Source organism: Mus caroli, chromosome 2 (genome assembly GCF_900094665.2).
Source record: "Mus caroli chromosome 2, CAROLI_EIJ_v1.1, whole genome shotgun sequence".
Taxonomy (NCBI): domain Eukaryota; kingdom Metazoa; phylum Chordata; class Mammalia; order Rodentia; family Muridae; genus Mus; species Mus caroli.
Window position 1 is genome coordinate 1,256,637 of NC_034571.1, and position 20,967 is coordinate 1,277,603.

The following is a 20,967-nucleotide window of genomic DNA, read 5'->3' on the forward strand; positions in this document are numbered from 1 at the left end:
GGTGGCCTTTTTGTCTTATTGATGGTGTCTTTTGCCTTACAGAAGCTTTGCAATTTTATGAGGTACCATTTATCGATTCTCGATCTTACAGCACAAGCCATTGCTGTTCTATTCAGGAATTTTCCCCCTGTGCCCATATCTTCGAGGCTTTTCCCCACTTTCTCCTCTATAAGTTTTAGTGTCTCTTGTTTTATGTGGAGTTGCAACCTCCTTTTAATAAGGGTTCAACCTCTCCGCTAGCCCAGCATCCAGCAGAGGCAGTGGGAGGGAAGAGTCATTAGCATGGGGGAGTGTACCTGCTCAGCCAGACACCAAACAGGACTTAGCAGCTGCACACCAATCTCGCCAGGCAGACACCAGGCAGCTGTAGCTCAATCCCAAAGAAACGGCCAGACTCACCAACCAGCTTGAGGCGAGGCTGCTAAAGTGGAAAGGTGCCACTGGACCTTCACCAGCAGTTCTTGTGCGAGTTTCCTTCTATGGTGGCGTTATCACAAGTTGAGCCCAGCAAATGCTATGTAAGGTGAACCAATAGATGTGTGTTTTTAGCAAAGAATAGCAAGGTGAAGCAAGCCAAACCAGAGTTCAGTGCTTGTCCCCCACTGTCTGTGGGATCATATTTATACTCCTTCATCAAGGGTCCTTTCACGTGTTTGCTATATGCAAACATCCTTTCACCTGTGTCTGCTTCAGGAAAACAGTCTTTCACGTGTTTGCTTTAGCAAGACAGCCTTTCACCAGTGTGCCCCAGCAAAACATCATTTGACCTAACTAACTTTCCAAAGAACTAAAAGTTTTCACTTAAGGTCATCTCGGAAATGCAAATGAGTCACACCTTGGCAACTTCCTTTGGTTTTTGTAAAGAGATATTAGACAAGAGGTGTGCAGTAACAAGGTGAACATGATTTGCAGGCCCGTGGATGTGTCCTGAACAGCTGTCCTCCACCTGGCCATCCTCTTCCTCTACTCCAGACTCCATGATTCCTGCAGTGTAAACTAGCCTCAGAAAACCGAGACGCTACAATAACATGTATTAGTGGACTTTCCTTTTCCTAAGAGAAAGAGAAGGTATGGCCCAGGCTTGCCTCAGGCTTGCTCTTTAGCCAAGGATTACCGTAACATCTGATCCATTTGCCTCTGCTTCCTAAGTTTTGGGCTTATTAGTAGTATACGTTATCTATCATGCCCAGTCTTAAACGAGATTAGACTTAAACCTGGGACTAGGGTGCACATTAGGCAGGAGGCACTCTTATCAACTGAGCTAAGTCCCCAGCCTCTGATTGCTGTCTTTAGTTTTCATTTCGAACCGCAGACTTTTTTGTTTTGTTTTTTCTAAGTTCAGGATTTGTTACTTTCACCAGGATGTGTTAGCATTCACCCAAGTGCAATGCACACCTCTGAAAGGGTAGAAACTGAAACTGGTGCCAGAGTTCTTCTGTACGTATACATGCATGGCATATGAATCAGTAGTTGAAAGAAAATTTTGGAAAGAGGGTATTCAGAGAATGACTGAAATAAGGAGGAGGGATGACACTGTGCCTTGGCAGGTAAAGACACTTGCCTCAAGCCTGACAGGCTGAGCTTAATCCGCACAAGGTAGAGAGAACCAGCTACTGAAGTTGTCTGTGGTCCCCACGTGTGCACTGTGCTGTGTACAACACACATGTAAATAAATGTAAAAAACAATAAAGTACAAAGGGAATGAGGTCTTAGAGGACAAGCTGATAAGAAGTACATGGAATTGGGGTGCCTTGGTTTTATATGAAGAAGAAACAATACTCATGATAATATTTGTGTTCTACACTCTAGGAAAGGGCTTGTTAAACCTTGATGATGTTGTGCTCTGTGTGGGATGTGTTGATGACGCTGTGCTCTCTATGGTGTGTGTAGGAGAGCGTTTGCAGAGGAGCTGTTTGGGACCTTCTCAAACCCATTCCACAAGCCAGAGACCATTATCTTCTCCTTATAAAGTACTTTGAAATCACCATTAAGGGATTATTGTTGTTAGTAAGTAATCTATGTTGTGTATGTTTTAGTCATGTCCCAGAGGAGACTCTAGCGCCACATGTGAGCATGCAACATTGCCATGATATAAGGCTTTATATCCTTTAAATCCAGACATTCAGGTGTAGCCCCCATGCCCCCTACCAACCCATTCTATAGTGTGTCTTCTACAAGTCACCTTTGGTCACCTTTTTCCATTTTGTTCCTCCCCCTCCTCCTTGTCTACAGGGAGAGAAGGTGTCCCAACATCCAGTCTTGTGTATTAGGAAATTCAAGTTGTAATTTACAAATTATTCGTGTGCTGTGTGTGTCCATGTGCACTTGTACTTGTGCATGTGTGCTTGTGTGCAGGGATGTGTCTGTCTGTCTTGGGGGGGTGTCGGGGTACAGTGAAGACCAGTGGACTACCTTAGGTGTCATTCCTCAGATACCTTGTATTCTGTCACCTGTACCTGTTCACCTTGTATTTTAAGATAGGGTCTTTGTCTGGCTACCCAGGTGACATAAGCCCCAGGGACCCTCCTGTGTCCACCTCCTGGCACTTAGCTTGCAAACCTATGCTGCCATGCTCGACTTTTTGAAGTTGGTTAATTTTGTCATCTGGCAACTCCATGCATGCCTAGAATAAATTCTGATTACATTTCACCTCTTTATCTCCCTCCTGTTCCCATCACGACCCCCCAACTATCCCTACCAGTCCCTTTCCCCAGATTATTAATATTCCCAGGCTTGTTGTTTTGTGTGTGTGATGCATTTAATCAAGGCCATGGCGAGATCTATTCACTAAATCCTGATGGGGTCCTTGGTTGGGCTTTTTTAATGGCATCTTTTCCATGGGTTCTGGGAATGGAATTCAGTCCTTGTATTTATAAGCCAAGCACTTTATAACCAGAGCCATCTCCCCAGTCCTCTGAATTACTTGATTTCAAGTTTAAAATAGACACCGTCAAACGGATTTGCTGAATAAGAAAGAGTCTGGTCAGCCCCATGCCTCAAGAACTAAAAACTCCTCCACCTCTCTACACGATTTCTTTTTGAAGCATGATTTTTTTTGATACTTTTAGGTTAACATACAAGTAATGAGTTGCATTAGGTCATTGCTTTTGTTTGTTTGCTTGCTTTTTGAACCATTGTTCAATAGTGCAACATGATACATAGCTGGGCCAGTTAGAGAGGACCCTCCAGTAAGCCAGAAGTATCTTAACAGCAAAGTCTGACACCCCACTTTCTTTTTTTTTCTTCAGGTTTAACATTGTGTTTAATATGTGGTCAACATTTGAAATAAGTTTATTTATTTTCTTTTTTTATTGGATATTTCTTCATTTACATTTCAAATACTATCCCAAAAGTCCCCTATATCCCCCGCCCCCACCCTGCTCTCCTACCCACTCACTCCCACTTCTTGGCCCTGGCGTTCCCCTGTACTGAGGCATATAAAGTTTGCTAGACCAATGGGCCTCTCTTCCCAATGATGGCCGACTAGGGCATCTTCTGCTACATATGCAGCTAGAGACACGAGGTCTGGGGGTACTGGTTAGTTCATATTGTTGTTCCACCTATAGGGTTGCAGACCCCTTCAGCTCTTGGGTACTTTCTCTAGCTTCTCCATTGGGGGGCCCTGTGTTCCATCCAGTAGCTGACTGTGAGCATCCACTTCTATATTTGCCAGGCACTGGCAAAGCCTCACAGGAGACAGCTATATCAGGGTTCTTTCAGCAAAATTGTGCTGGCATATGCAATAGTGTCTTCATTTGGTGGCTGATTATGGGATGGAACCCCAGGTGGGGCAGTCTCTGGATGGTCCATTCTTTCATCTTAGCTCTAAACTTTGTCTCTGCAACTCCTTCCATGGATATTTTAATCCCTGTTCTAGGGAGGAATGAAGTATCCACGAGTTGGTCTTCCTTCTTGATTTTCTTGTGTTTTGGAAGTTGTATCTTGGGTATTCTAGGTTTCTGGGCTAATATCCACTAATCAGTGAGTGCAAATCATGTGAGTTCTTTTGTGATTGGTTTCCTCACTCAGGATGATACCCTCCAGATCCATCCACTTGCCCAAGAATTTCATAAATTCATTGTTTTAAAAAGTTGAGTAGTACTCCATTGTGTACATGTACCACATTTTCTGTATCCATTTCTCTGTTGAGGGACAACTGGGTTCTTTCCAGCTTCTGGCTATTATAAATAAGGCTGCTATGAACATAGTGGAGCATGTATCCTTCTTACTGGTTGGAACATCTTCTGGATATATGCCCAGGAGAGGTATTAGTGGATCTACCGGTAGTACTATGTCCAGTTTTCTGAGGAACCGCCAGACTGATTTCCAGAGTGGTTGTANAAGCTTGCAATCCCACCAACAATGGAGGAGTGTTCCTCTTTCTCCACATCCTAGCCAGCATCTGCTGTCACCTGAATTTTTGATCTTAGCCATTCTGACTGGTGTGAGGTGGAATCTCAGGGTTGTTTTGATTTGCATTTCCCTGATGATTAAGGATGTTGAACATTTTTTCAAGTGCTTCTTAGCCCTTCAGTATTCCTTGGTTGAGAATTCTTTGTTTAGCCCCATTTTTAATGGACACCCCACTTTCAAAATAACACTTCTAGTATGGCTAAAAACAATGACGCACTTGGTGAGCCCATGTTACTATGGAATGTTTAGGCAGCAGGGATTTACGATTAAAACTGGAGCCAGCTGACACTCATGCTCAGCCTTGCTCTCCAAAGGATTTCCTTTGAGGGTGATTGTTAGGACTCCAATTGTGTCTGTGCAGCTGAAAGTTGGGAGGAGGAGGGAGGCAGTATTATTTTACAATCATGAGAACGAAAAGACATTTCAGCATGCCTGGCAAGCCAAACAATGCTACAGATGTCTGCTCTTTCTTTGTACACACCCACAAGGGCAAGCCTGTTTTGAACTGACGATGAAAACTGGGTTCTCCGATCTCACTTGTGAAGGAAACAACAAACAGGTGCCCCTTTGAGACACAAACCACAGCGCTGCTGTCAGAGGAAAGCTGTGCCTTCCAAACATGATGACTCAAAGGGTTTCTGTTCCGACTCTTCTCCATGCCAACTTTTGTAGGACTATTTTGCTTCCTGCAAAGGAAGCATGGAGCACACTTGCAGTAAATACTGTCATCACCTCAGTACATGGTCCAAAACATACTGAGGAGATAAAGTGAAGTTAGTGAATTTTAGTGAGGGTTTTCTTTTTCAGATGAAAACAGGGTCTGAGAGGTAACATTTTAAGTCTGAACCTGATATACAATGACATGTTTTGATAAAGGGACTCTCTGCTTCCTTTTTATAACTTGATGGGGGCATACCTTCAGTCCAAGTACTCCAGAGGGCAGAGGCAGGAGGATCTCTGTGAGTTAGAGGCCAGCCTGATCTATATAACTAGTTCCATGCCAGCCAGGGCTATATGGGATCTAAATCACATGCCAGCCAGGCCAGCAAAGGATGGCCTTAAACTCCTGACTTTCCCCTCCACCTCTCAACTGCTAGGATTCCAGGCATGGGCCCCCTTCGCAACCCTGTGATGAATGGTTTCTGGTTGTGTTTTTCGGTTGTTTTTAATGAACTTCAATACAGCATGTTAGATGGTTGTACACGTTCCTTCCTAGGATTCACTCATACACAATGATTCTAATGAGAGCTGAATGACTGTACTTAAAAAATTATAGCCAAAGTACCCACTCTGTGGCTATTAAGTGCCTGATTATTACTGGAAGTTAACATTTCTGGTGTGACTTTTTTTGGAGAAAGAATCATTTTGACATGTTGGCATAGCAGCCTAGATTTCAATCTAATTTAAAATTGTAATGACTTTCACTGAATAAGGGAGCGATTGAAATGAAGATTTTTTAAAAAATAATATCAGCCTGCTAGGATATCTCATATGATCAAGGCTAAAGGAGTCTCAAGTCTTGAAGGTCAGATGAGGACTTCTCACAGAGCTACATCATGTCTGAAGCCAACTGACTGGGCTAGTATTTGCAAACTTAAAAGCTGACTAGTGGAAGTTTCCCCCCTAGTTTTCATCTATTTTACCCCTGTAGGATCTGTGTTATGTTAAACTTGGCTGCTAAGTCATTGTCACAACTCAGAATCAAGAGCCCTTTGAGATTAGGCATATCCAAGCAGCAGTGGTGTTTAACGTAGGTCCCCAAACCAGAGAGATCTGACAGGGTAGAAGGGTGGTGGCTGCCTTCTTTGAAGAAGGAGAGGGCATTTTCTCATGGGATTCTATGACATCTTTGGACTTGTTGATGGAATAATTCCCAGGGAATAGGAAGTAGCATCTTTTCCATCTTCCCTGGACAAGATGATCATGAGGACTTTGACAATAGTCGGGTAAACTTAAATGCATCCTTTAATCTGTTTGACATAGCTGGTCCCTGGGGGCAGAGAGGGAGGCCCTCAGAGAGCAGTGGTTCTCACTCTTCCTAATGCTGCAACCCTTTAATATAGTTCCTCATGTTGTGGTGACCCCCTAGCCATAAAATTATTTTTGTTGCTACTGTAACTTTGCTACTGTTATGAATCATAATATAAATATCTGATATGCAGGATATCTGATATGTGACCTCCTGTGAAAGGGTTGAGAACTGCTGCCTTAGAATCCTGTAAGATACTGAGCTGGAAGGGGTCTGTAGATAGTTGAACCTCAACAGTGGTATTGGATCCAGCTAGTCAAGACCAATGCCCATGTTTCTCCCAGAATTTTGGGATACCATTACAAAATCTAGCCATTACCAAAGTTAAATTTTGCTTCTTAATTATATTAAATTGAAACTTATATTAAAAATTAAAGATAATATCTATCCAAAGTCTATGATCCCAGCTCTTACTATACCTTGCCTTTATCTGTACTTTGTCTGTGTCTGTGGGTGTGTTCGTGTTTGTACAAGTGTATGAAAGAACAGCTTATGTGCATGCACCCATGTGGAGGCTGGGGATCAGCCTTGGGTTATACTCCTTAGTCTCCACCGGTTGTTTGAGACAGGGTCTCTTTGGCCTGGGGCTTGCCAGGTAGGTTAATGTCATTTTTGGAGGTCAGTAAGGGGGATGGGTGAGAAGGAGGCACAGTCTGGGTCCTGAGCTTTGCCTTTTACTCATGGTGACAGATACTGAGGAGCTAGTAAAGACCAAGTGACACTACCATTCAGCATTCTGCTACAGAGGCACGTGCTAGTCCGTTTCACATCTACTTCATGGATCACAAACACCTGCAGACTTAGACTCCATCTCGTGTGCCTCTGTTGAACAAGCTCCACCATACTAGTTGCTGCACAGAAAGGTCTCCATAAATGTCTTCAGTCCAGCTCCTTCTTGGCATTATATGGCCAACTCCCAGTGTGGGAAGCCTCATTGAAGGGCTAGTGACGTTCAGCCCACAGACCTTCAAGAACTCCATCCAACTACTAGATTTTCAGTGACCGTTCATTGTCTTCTCCCATAGATGACGGAGGGCCGTCGATGTCAAGTACATCTCCTTGATGACAGGAAGCTGGAGCTGCTAGTACAGGTAAGTCCTCTGGGAACACTTTCCTGCTTCCTCTGTGACTAATGAATGGGCTACACGGTAGATTTCATGGTGGGTGGAGGGGGGTTGTCTACTGTGCTTATGTCTCTGTCTAGCAAAACCTGAGTGACAGTGGCTGAGACACACCAAGGTGTTCTGTGTGTATGCTATTTTTACTTGTTCTATTTCTATGTACAGCCTGTCTCTGGTGTTCAAGGCCAGATGTATATATAACCTATTGTTAAAAATGTCTAGAAGAGGAAATTTCTGCAGCTACCAGTAGCTATTCTTTCTGCTTGGAAGGAGTTAACAACATTGTAACCTAAATAACTCCTGTGTCTGAAACTGATGCAATCTCCCTCAGAGGGGAGAGAGTTCCTTCTTTCCAAATTAAGCTTTCATAGTAGGTGAAGAAAGAAAAAGCAGCAGTGTCTTCCATCTGTCCCCGGAGGACTAACAGCCCCCTTTTCGCCCCAAGGCCTGGGTTGTGCTACCATCAGTGGCAAACAATTAGAGAAATTGAAGTGGGAAATTAACATATTTCTCCCCAAACTGAGAGCATATTAAAAAACAAACAATCAAACAAACAAACACAGAACAGCCACAGAAGGCATCAGAACCCTTGGTCTTAGATGTCTTTGCCTGGCTCTTGACAAGGCCATTGCTTTACCCAAAGCCTAAAGGACGAGGGTAATGGTGACTCCAAGCCTTGTTTAAAGTCATTGGAAATCTAGCTCAGTCCCAACCGTTTATGACACTTGGTTTGATATTCTCTGATGTTGTTCTTACGATGGTCTCCTTTTCTATCACACACATACATCTTCACTCTCACATACACACACATACTCACTCTCACACACATATTCACTTACACACACACTCACTCTCACAAACACATACACTCACACACACTCATACTCTAATACACACACACTCACACACACCACATACACTCACTCTCACACACTCACTCACAAACACACACACACACACATCACATATACTCACTCTCACACTCACATACTCACTCTCACAAGCACACTCACTCATACTCTCATACTCACACACACCACACACTACTCACTCTCTCATACACTCACTCACTCTCACATATACACACACATTTGCACACATGTATGTGTGTGCTGGGATTACAAAGATGGGCACCACATCCAGCCATTGCATGACATCTTGCCATGGAGACTTTTCCTCACAGGGATGGAATGCTGTCTCTATGCTCACTCTCAGGGCATTCAAGACAATGCAAATTACACATGTGCAGACTTAGCTCTCTGGCCTTGGACTTGAAAAATGATCCAATTACAAACTTTAAGAGTTAACACTTTCAACAGGATTCCAATAAAACAGACGCTATAAATGGATTGCAGAAAATGGAGAAAGACTCCTAATTGCACCACACACACAGCCATTGTTACTCTTAGGCTGCTGGGTGGGATTTCTTTCCAGCATTTCCTTATTTACATGTTTCACTGCTGCAATTATAATATATGCATAAACTGTGCACTTTATATTCCCTTATATCTGGGTCCTTCCTATGTCACAGTAAGTGATCTTTATTAAGAGCTGGATAGATTTCAGAAATAGACGGTTGTTATCTAATCATTCACCCATTTAGGTGCGCATTTAAGGTTGCTGTTTTTCTGCCATACAATGTTTCCACTGTTACCAACAAGTAATTGTGATTGCCCTGTCCTCGTGTGCGGCCTACCTACATTCTAGATTACGGCCTTATTAGGCTAGATTCCGTGGCCTACAGCCTGGGGTTTGACTTGGGAGACTGAGATAACACAGGGAAAACTGAGCAGAATTTCTCAGGTACAGGAGCCTTCCCCTTGCTGACCCTTGGCAGTTAAAGTTGTTAAGAATCTGTGGAGGAGTTTATAGCAAAGTGGCCTGTGGGGTTTGTATCACATGCTTTTCTGAAATCCAAGCTTGGGGGCTTAGAGCAGCCACCTTCTGGGACAGGAAATGAGACCACAAAGAACAGCCTGGTTACTGCTGATTAGCAAGCTGCTCTGGGGAAAGTATGAATGGAGACAGCCGAGATGACCTGTCCAAGAAAAACTAATTACTGCTACATACTTTGAGAACAATTATGTTAGGCAATCAGGAGAAACTTAGTCTGAACCCTACAAAATCAAAAAAAGAAAGAAAGAGAGAAAGAGAGAAAGAGAGAGAGAGACAGAGAGAAGAGAAGAAGAAAAAGAAAAAGAAAAAGAAAAAGAAAAAGAAAAAGAAAAGTATTGTGTTAGGCAGTCAGGAGAGGCTCATGCGACTCCCACCCTTTGGGGAGAGCACTTTTCCATTCAGTTCCTCTTCCTAGAACTCTAAGCTTCCTACCTCTTGTCCTGTGAGCATGGCTAGTTTCCGTTCAGTCTGCAAGCAGTTCACAGAGTCAGAGGACTTTCCCATCCTTAGCCCCAGTGGCTTCCACTGATCCTCCCTCTATTCCCCAGGAGCCCCGACCTGAGCTTCTTTCTCTCTACAGCACAAGTCACACTTCATTTGCACTGCTTGTATAGTAACCATGTGTGTCCCTAAATGCCCAGTCTGCTGCCTGACATGCAGTGTCACCAAACACTACTGTTGAGTGAAGGAAGGCATGATCCTAAGGCATTTCCTATTCTGCCTTAGAGGACTTCTTATAGTGCCAACCGCTTAGCTGAGGATGTGGTCTTGATACACATAGTATATACATGTGTGTTATGTGCACACACATATATAAAACAATTCCAAACCCCATGGCAGAGTGGGCCTCAGTATAATTGGGAGGAACATGGTTACAGCTCCACCTCTCTTGCTGTCTGGTTCCCATCACCTCAGGGTGCTGGGAACCAGACAGCCACAAAAATAATTTCATGCAGTCACATAAACTTGATCACTGTTAGCATGATATTTCCAGGCCAAAAAAAAAAAAAAAAGTGTGGCCACATTTCTGCCATCGGATGCTTAAGTTGGAAAGCAGCTTGGTATTACGGAGTGAAATCTGGATGACTTTCAAATCCTGATGGCTGTAGTAAGTGAAGCCTGGCCCCTGAGAGGGAGGACGAGAAGTCAATGGAGCACCCGCGAGGGGTTTATCCTAAATGCCCAGGAGACATTTTGGCACCCATGTAGTTCCTTATGTCCTCAAGTCCCTCTAGGAACTGCTGGATGAATATTTATCCACGCCATGGGTGGGTACAGGTAGCACCCTGGTCACCCTTCAACCTGTAGTGTCTTGTTCTGTCATCAAAACTTCCTAACGCTGACATATTTCCTAAAAGGAAAAACAAGACAGACCAGAAAACCCTCACTAGAGGAGATGCCACCCATCTGTGACTCTGAGTCAGTGTCCTGAAGCAGCAGCATCCAGAGCTGGGACACCAGGCATGTTGTGTTCAGTGGCTTCTCGAGCTTTGTCTTCCTACTGTGGCTCCTTTGAAATGATTTTTTTTCCTTCTGATTGGAATTCCTATTTGCAGGGGCATTTTAAAAGAAGAAGAGGGGGATGGGAGATGCTGGAGATAGTAATGCTTGCCTGTAATCTCTGCACTCAGGAGACACAGGAATATGGATGTAGGCTTAAGACCCAGCCTAGTTTACAGTGGCCAGCCAGAACTTCTTGGCCAGATCTTAACTCAAAACAAAACACAGAAAATGTGTTTAGTGCTGGTGAGAAGAACTTAAGGAAGGTGTAGATGGATTTCCATTCGCTGTCAGCCTATTGATGGGACGTTGGAAGCTGATCCCAGGGAAGGTCCTGGACCTTTCCACAATGGGTGTTTTAAAAATAGACTTCATTTTCAGTAGAATTGAATGGTGGAGGTGTGGCTCTTCCTAGCAAGGCTCCCTACAAGCTTAGGATACTGGACCACATCCCATTGGAAAGGAAGACAAGCCAGCTCAAGGAAACAGACGCTGGCCTTCTCAGCCTGGACGGTCTCATCTCTGCTTTTCCCATCACCTTTCATGAGTGGATATTTTGTTCTGCCAACTTTGTCACCTCACACAATAAAGCTTTACACACTGAAGTCCTCTCCGCCTGCACAGATGGCCACCATTCCCCGAGATTGCTGCTGTGTTTATGAAGCTTCAGTGGGATGGGAGGCGGCATACTAGGGAGGACCACATCTGTCCCCTCTAACCCAGTCTCTTGGTGGCTGGTGGCAGAAAATTTCAAACTGTCCACTTCCTGTAAAATAGAGGAACCCGTGATTCTGAGAATCCCATGGTTCTGAGAATCGGGGAGACTCTAAGGAGTCTGTGTTTCCTAACAGAAGTTAGGAAGGTAACAAGACAGTGCTGCCTGCCATTACTTTGTGCCTCTACTCTTGAAAAGGTCCCTAGGGCAGGAGCTTCTGGGGTCCTCAAGCCTGACAGGCAAGAGCATTACTCACTGGCCTATCTCCCCAGCCCTTTCCTTTCATTTGAACTCAGTTTCTAATCTAGGCATATCCAACCTTTTGGCATCATGACATACACGGTCATCTACAATGTTCACATTTAAGAACCCCGGCATGGGGGGCACTAAAAAAGAAAACCACCAATTCGTAAAGGGTCACAGCTATCCTGAGGTGTCTCTGGTAGCGGTAAGGGCTGCCTGGTATGGCAGAAGGGTGAGGTGACTGTTACCATTCTTGCTTTTCTCTGACACAGACACTAGTAGGATTAAGGAAGTTAATGTAGGCTTTAAATAAAGTGGTACTTGGAGAAAGAGTTGACACACTGCCTACTATGGACTAGAAAAGCAAGTGTACAACTAACCTTTTAAAAATATGTCTGGCTCTAAGAGTGCCACATAGAATAAACGAACAGACTTTGTCCATGCATGCCTACATACACATTACCCTCACAGCCCCTCCCCAGACACTTCACAGATAACATCCTCTAAAAAATGTAAAAGGATTGGTTTCTCCCAAGCAAACCAGAAACCAGGAATTCCCTCAAAGCACATGTTGCCAAAAAAAAAAAAAAAAAAAAAAAAAAAAAAAAGACAAGACACAAGACAAGTTGATTTCTTGTCTTCTCAGCTGAACAGGGTAGGCAGGTGGTATCTTCTGATTGGCTGGCTGACCCTTCTGCTGAAGTCTGGCCCATATCTGCCATCTGCTTCCTTCTGTGCTCCATTCACCAGGAGTCCCTGCCTCAGCCAAGGGCTAAGGATGCACGCAGAGGCAAGGAGTAGACAAAGGGACTCAGCATCATAAACCTTCTGTCCTGGATCTCTCAGGCCACCTTGTCAAGAAGAGCCAGAGGGGGTGGGACAGCACCGCCGTGAGCTGACCTCTGCCTTCAGAGTGATTGCCAGCATCATTTATTAAGCTCTGTTCTGTGAATCAGGCACGCTACCAAATGAGCAAACCAGATGTCGCCGCAGCCCCTGGGGGTGGCCAATAATATTTAACATCTTAAAGGCACATGGTAAAGCAAACAAATGTGACGATAGAGTATAGCCAGATGACGTGATGGTAATTCCATATGTCATCAAGAGTTCATTTAACAGCGTGAAGGAATAGGAAACAGTTCATGAGGGTATGCACGCACAGATGAATAGTTTCCCCCTGGGGGAGGAGCAAGAAGATGCCAAACCTTCCCCCTTCTCCAGCAAGGACTTTTAAAAACATTCAGGATTGGGAGTGGGGGAGCTAGTGAGCATCTCTGTCTGTGCTGGAGGAAAACAAAGGCGGCAAAAGCCCAGTCTCCCTGGGGGATATGAGACAGGCAGAGTAGCAGAACATACCAGATTGATGCTACCATCTGGGAACTCCCTCACACGTACGTGGCTCCAGAACCAGACAGCTCAGCCAAGCACAAGAATGGAGAGTAGGCCATTCAGCATCTCCAGCCCCAGGGATGACTGGTCCAGGACCTTGGTTGCCTAGCAACACCACTATAGAGCTCCCATTCCCCCAAGCCCTCCTGCTTCCCCTTGTATGTTCCATTTCTTCATTGAAACCGATCTTAGTTTGGATTAGAAATCTACTCAATGAGCACTGCTGATATTTGGCTCAAAGGAACGATGAGTTCCTTGCTAAGGAGGGATGAGAAGAGATGAGGTGAACAACACAAGCTAAGCCCATAGCCACACAGCACAGTTCAGCAGAATGTGAATAATTTTGTTGATAGAGGAGACAAATGAAACACACACACACACACACACACACACACACACACACACACCTGTGTGTACCTTTAACAGAGGTTTGGAAATAGTGAGGAGAAGTTGGTCTTTGTGGAAAGGATTAGTGACAAAGGCACCCAGGGGTTTACACAGCTAGGGTTGATGCTGATTTGCACAGTAACTCTCATGTCGATTGCGGTACCTTGCCTACTCAGATACCAGTTTCCTAGGTATATTTGCTAGGTGACCAAAGTCCTGAACCAGTCATCCCTGGGGCTGGAGATGCTGGAGATGGCCTACTCTCCATCCTGTCCTTCCTGTGCCTGGCTGAGCTGTCTGGCTGTAGAGCCATATGTGTACTACAGAGACCTTGATGCTATGATGGTCCAGCTCACCTTCCCTTTGGGCTAAGAATCAGTAGCTAGCGATCATCAATGACTGTTTACATTGTGTCACTCTGTCTTAGTGACTGCTCTATTGCTGTGAAGAGACACCATGAACAAGACAACCTTATAAAGTAAAGTACTTAATTGGGGTCTTGCTTATAGTTTTTGAGGATTAGTCCATGATCATTATGGCAGGAAGCCTACAGGAATGGCACTGGAACATTACAGCTGATAGCATTACATCATGATCTGCAGGTGGAGGGAGGGAGGGAGGGAGGGACTGACTTGGCCTGGTGTGGGCATTTGAAACCTCAGAGCTCATCCTGAGTGACACACCTTTTCCAACAAGGTCACACCCATTCCAACAAAGCCACACCTACTAATCCTTCCCAGTTTTACCAACTAAGGACCAAGCATTCAACTATATGAACCAGTGGGATCATTCATATTGAGACCACAAAACACTCATTACAAGTTTAGCCACCAGTGGTCCTTGTTCCACAAATGGGCTGTGTGTCACTGTTTACTCCATGATGGTGTAGACAGTTCTCCTCTTTCCAGCATTTCTGCCCATGAACCCTGTCCTGTCTGATAAGGAAGGACCCTGGGAGACATGTGGAGGCACATGTATCCATTTTGATGGGACTTGTCACATCTAGTATCAAGAGGGATGGAAGTCCAATTCCCAGGGGGAGACAGTATCCTCGAGTATGACAGGGAGTAGAGGAAGGGACAGAAAGTGGCTCTCAGCTACCGTAGAGTTTCTAGACTCTTCTTTCCTTATACAATCACTTCTCAGCCCTTAAAGCACACTTCCCCCATCTCACTCAGCAGAGATCTAAGTATTAACCCCTCCCAGCTGTTTGGATGGATTTCAAATCCTACAGCCCCTGTCACATGCCTCCAGCTGCTTTCGGGACTCTGTGACAGGCTCCCTGAGTGGTGTCTCCACCTCCACACTTTATCCCAGTACCCAGACCCCTCCTCCTCACAACTAGATAGCATCCTCTTCCATCTGCTCTGAGAAGGAGCCCCTGAGTCTCCAATCAACCAAGGATCTGCACTCATGGCTCCTTCATCTGTCACTACCCTCCACATCCCTACATTTTATCAGTTTTTCGCCTCACAGCCTTCCCTCTCCTGGGCAGGGGACACCTCAGTGTAGACACAGGGCTCCTTACAGGTGTACTGTCTGCGTGGAGTCCTGAAGCAGTACTTCTGCCCCCCCCCCTTGTATCTGGCCCTCCCCAGCGTGTCTTACACCACACCACCAGGTAGTTTTTCCAGAATCCCTTCTCTGTGACCTATTCAAAAGCTACTCAACAGCTCATCTTATTTGACTTTTCTCTTTTGGTTCTCAAGTCCCTCCATAATCTACCCCATACGCTGCTAACAGGAGAGACTCAAATAGGTGACGAAGGGCTTACTTACCCTGTGGGGTTACAGTCGCTGCCTGCGATTTCTAATTGCAATGAATTGGCTCTGTGATTAAGAGTAAAGGCAACCACATGGCTTTTCTATAGTCTTAATCAATCGCTTCCTGAAACTTCTCTTAGCTGCAAAGTCCTTTGTCTAATGCTCTGTAAATAGAGGAGGTTTTACTCCACAAACCTGCCCCTGGTCACTAATAGAGTCTTAACAGAGGCTAACTCATGAGTTAGAAATTATCATTTTACTTAGATACAAGACGATAGAAAATTTAAGTGGTCTTTTATGCAAAATATATGCATTCATATATAGCTCAATGCAAATCAAATTTATTCGCATATGCCATCCTTTAAATGTTTTGGGAAATTGTATGTCATTGACTTATTATTATATTAGCTGATTTAATTAGTTACCATTTATTTTTGTACCTGAGTCTATTCTAAGAGGTCCTTATGTGCCGAACCATCCAATCAGCCCCACTGCTCCACATCACAGATGACTGTTAATGTCCCCATTTATCAGATAAGAAAACCAGGGCACAGAGAGCCTGCATGACTTACCCGGAGTTTTGCAGCTGGGAGAGACAGGTTGGAGCTATGCCTTCTGCCTCCAGAATGAGAAAGGAGCTCCAGAATGCTGAGGCCAGACCTGCTTAAACTGGAATCTGATGCTTAGTGACTCAGGATGTTGGCCAGTTGGTTAGCCTCTTTGATGTTCAGTATCTTTCTCTGTAAAAAGGCACATTAGCTTCCAGCTCCTTTAATCTTATCTGTAAATCAATGCTGATTTGCGTCTCATGGAACTGGTTCTGAGTGAATAAATCTGTGCCATGCTCTGAAAATCTCCAGGCACTTGGCAGGCATCTCTTCACAGGAACCCAAAGCTTAGACTGGACCACTTGGTAGCTATGGAAACCTGGTCAGTCCTTTGCCTCTGCTGCCTCATCTGTAAAATGGGAATGTTAGCCTTGGCTTGGCACGTGGTGTAAATAGACAACTATAGAATGTTACCTTATTTGTTGGAGTGTTTTTTCTAATTACCTTGCCTTCCATGTGATTGTGCTCAAAACTTTCTGCAGTGTTTGTAGTGTGGAGCTAGGATAACTGAACAAGTAACAGGCTGGCAGTCCCTCAAAACACACTTTAACTGTCACCTGATCTGTTCACAGATACTGGTCACCAGTCCTCATCTTCCCAGTGTTACACATAAGTCACATGACAAGGTCATGCTACTGTGAGGGAAATTTATGTGCATGTGTTCATGCAGGGTCTAGATAACCATCTAGAGGGCAGAATTAGGTTTTGTGCTTCAACAATGTCAGACCTGATCACTCATTCTTGGGGATAAAATAGGGAGAATGAGCTTGATAGTGGCCATGGCAACACTTTATAAATGGCCGGCCTTTAGTGCTTGGTGTTAAATGATGGTGAAGCACAAGCTTATATGGCTGGCTCACACTGGATATGATCTGTAGGAAGGTTAAAAATAGAAAGCACGACTGGTGGGCTTGGAGCCGTGGTGGCATGTTCTCGGCGGGTGCAGAAAGTCTGCTGCACCAGGCCAGGTCTGCAGATCTGGGGCTGGGGCCACGGGTGTGAGACGAAGCCGGGGAGGAGCGGGGAGGCGGTGGTCCTGCCCGGCTCGGGTCCCCGTGTGGCGCCAGGTCCGGGGCTCAGGGCAACCTGCGTGGAGTGTGAGGCACACAACTCAGCTAAGGGATCCTTCTTATCGTGTCTGGGGCCATGCTAGTGCTGGCCCTGCACTTAGCGTCTAGGTTCTTCCCCAAATAGCCAGCCCAAGACTTGATGGTGCGTGATTCAGCGAAGGAAATGACTACCGGAAGCCCAGACCTGATGCATTTGGTAAACTTAAAATGCAAAGGGACAAATCTGGACTCTGAGCTGGGCCATCATGGGGAAAGATTAGAATGGTTAAGGTCTCTGGGATCTACCAGAGCCTAAAAGAGTTAAAAGTCTGGAGTCTGCGAATAAGACAGAACTCCGAAGACAGAGGGACTTAGGTAAATGACCTTGCCACCAAGCCTGACTCTCTCGAGAAAATCAACTCCAGCAAGTTGTCTCTGGATCTCCACTCGAGCACCCCAACATGTACATAAATAAATGTAATAAATTAAAAAAAATAGAAAGCACATTCTCTCCCTTATAAGCAAGGCTGTGATTGGCCTGCTGGGCCTATGACTCACAGGCTCGGGTTACCACAAGTTCAAGCCTGGGTATTAGCTGCTAGTTCCCAGAAGGCCTGTGTGCCTTTCATAGAGGTTGCAGTCCCCTGACCCGAATTTTATAGTGCACAGTGGGACTCGTGTCTTGGGGCATTCAAACACACTCTGCTCCACTGCAAAGCTCTGAATCCTGTGTGACCAAGAAGGTGCTGGAACCGCAGCAACCTCCCAGGATTCCCAAGAGAGCCCCATTCCCCAAAAGAATGCTTCAGGGCCTGTACACACTGATTAAGGATCTTTTTTCCTTTTTGGGAAGGCAGTTTTAAAATTCCACATGGAGTCCTTTGAGAGTGGTAATAGACCGGTATAGTGATCATTCCGTTTTAAATTGTTGATGGATTGTAAGATATATTGCTACAATAAACTGGGCCATATGTTGGCTTTATCAAAAATCCTGTGCAAGCATTCCTCCACTTTGACCTTCCATATGCTCATAACAGTGTCAGTGGTTTATAAAATAACAAAAAAGAGCATCAGTAGACTAATATCTCCATATTTCATACCAGGGTCATTTAGAAGTACAGTAATTCCCCCAGAACGCCTGGGAGCCCCGCTCCACTGTACCATATGTGAGTTACAAAGGCACAGACACATGGGGACTGTTGCTTTTCACTCTCCTCTGGAGATCAAACAACTGACTTATAAACTAGTGAGGCTCTTGGTATCCAAATGCCTTCAGTGTTGTGGGGTCTATAAAATACATACATGCCCATAAGCACTCATGCATACTAACAACCCACATACACAAATGTGCTTGTAGTCACATGGACACACTGACACTATCACAATACTCACATGCATATACAAGTACACACTCATATAGCACACACACACATCTCTAAGTACATAAATTATGTGTATGTATATATACACATACATGCATATATAAAGTACACCAGTCTTAGCAGAAATATATACTGTATATCTTAGTTCACCAACACTTGTCTCGGCAAACAATTCTCTTTTCTTAAAACATTTTTATTTCAATTGTATGCGAACCTGCATATTTATGACTGTATGTAGGTATGTGCATATGACTGCAGTGCCCAAGGAAGCCAGAGGTGTCAGATGCCCCCTGGGGCTAGACTCACAGGCAGTTGTTGAGCTGCCCAACATGAGTGCTAAGAACCAAACTCAGGTCTCCTCGAGGAGCAACAAGTGTTCTTAGCCACTGAGTCATCTCTCCAGACCCCAAGCCATACTCTTGAATAATATGAAAATGGTTTTCCTCCTACATAGTCTGACTTACTTCTGGCTCAGGGGTACTGGGTGAAGCCAATTCTAAGATCTCACTTGTACGTGTGTGTGTGTGTGTGTGTGTGTGTGTGTGTGTGTATTGTGATAGTGTCAGTGTGTTCATGTGGATGTAAGCACATGTATGTGAGCTCATGTGTGCATGTTATTAGTATGCATAAGTGCTTATGGGAGTGTGTGTATTTGGCAGACCCCACAACACTGAAGGCGTTTGGATACTGAGATATTCACTAGCTTCTGAGTAGACCTTAGCCAACAGAAATGAGCATATTGTCACAGGGCAGCCAGCCCCAGCTATCTGAAGTATCATCTTGTGACTGTAGGAAAAGGACTCTTATTATTGACGGAAAGGGTTCCCAGATGGTCCCCAAGCCTGTTCTATCTTCCCACCCAGATCACAGTGGTTCATATCCCCATGTCTTAGCTGGTCACCCACTGGGGAGCAGAGTAAAAGCAGTTGTTTGAAATCAGCAACCTGAAAGTGTATTCCTGGAGGAAGAACACCAGTTCTGTTCAGTGTTCAGACAGAAAGGGAGTAGGCTCAAGGTGTCCAGAACCTGACCAGCCACGGCCCTGAGCATCAGGATTAGAGGTGTACTTGGCCTGTAGGAGTCTCACACAGGAGACTGCAGACTGTCTGCCTTTCTGGAACTTGCTTGCATGACTTACAGATGGAGGCAGGACAGGGGAGTGGGTCACAGACTTTTGGATGAAAAGGATTTGGAATTGTAAAGATGCATGGTTGGCTAATTCGCTACCCGCAAGGTGCATTTTAAAAATGTCTTGCTTTGATTTGTTGTTTATTCTGCTGTAGCAATTCAATGACCTAGGCTGGCCTTGAATTTGAGATGCTCATGGGCCTGTACTATCTGTGTGTGTGTGTTTGTGTGTGTGAGTGTTGGAAATAAGTGAGGCAAGTCCTCTGGAATAGTTTCTTTTTCTTTGCTAAATGAAGATATAAAGGAAACATAGTCATCTATGCCAACCATTTACCTAACAGGACAGAAACATACACCCGTAGACATCAGAATCAAGTGCAGTCTTTGGAGTAAACTGCATTAACTAGTATCCCATATATCAGGGTTATTTTTTTCTTGTTTCACCATCAATCCAAGCAAAAGGCACCCAGACTTCTAATCACGCACCGCACCGGGGTTGGTCTCCATGGTGACCAGCTTCCATCACAAGTCATTTCATTAGCATATCCTCAAAGTCATAAACTCTCCTGCAGGGGGCTGCTGAGATGGCCTTGTGGATAAAGTGCTTGCCACTTAAGCCTAATCACCTGAGTTCAATCCCCAGGACCCACAGGATGGAAAAAGAGAACAAACTTCAGCAAACTGTCCTCTGGCCTCGCCACTGGTGCTTCACTTAAATAAATAAATAAATAAATAAATAAATAAATAAATAAATAAATGAATGCAATGTAAAAACATTATCATACTACTCAAGGCAATCACAGAGTATAGTGCCAGTGCCAGGAACCAGAGACAGCAGCCGTCAGATTCTTAAATCTAAAGGGACAGCTATGGCTGGAACGTAGTTCTGTGATAGCATTCTTGTCTACCATGCTTGAGGCCCTGGGCTCCCCAATATTGCAAAAACAAACAAACAGAAGCAGTGGCTAAAGGGCCAGGTACCCAGATCTTAAACTTTGGTTACGCTAGTTGAAACAAGATCAAAGTTAATGTTTAGAGTCTCAGCTTCCAAGCATGGACTTCGATATTAGTCCAAATTTTAAATGCTACTATATCAGCCACAGTGGGTACTGCAATAAAAGGCCACAGGCTAGGTGGAGGGATTAAACTCAGAAATGCGTGTCTCACAGGTCTAGATGATAGAAGTCCAAGAGCGGATGTAAGCAGGGTTATCTTTCCAGAGACGTCTCTCTGGCTTGCAGCTAGCTGCATTCCTTCTGTCTTCATGTGGCCTTTGCTTTATCATCTCTTCCTCCTCCCTCCCTCCCTCCGTCCCTCTCCCTCCCTCCCTCCCTCCCTCCCTCC

The 20,967-nt window shown here is 44.7% G+C and overlaps 1 protein-coding gene across 8 annotated transcripts in view; it reads left to right on the top strand.

Annotated features, from left to right (window-relative positions):
• Nucleotides 1–20,967, top strand: part of Frmd4a (FERM domain containing 4A) — a 584,600-nt gene that overhangs the window by 392,951 nt on the left and 170,682 nt on the right. For all 8 annotated transcript variants that reach the window (XM_021186444.1, XM_029471433.1, XM_029471435.1 and 5 more), the window contains one exon: nt 7,468–7,533. In XM_021186444.1, coding sequence (XP_021042103.1) covers nt 7,468–7,533 — 66 coding nt within the window. The remainder of the gene's footprint in view (nt 1–7,467; nt 7,534–20,967) is intronic.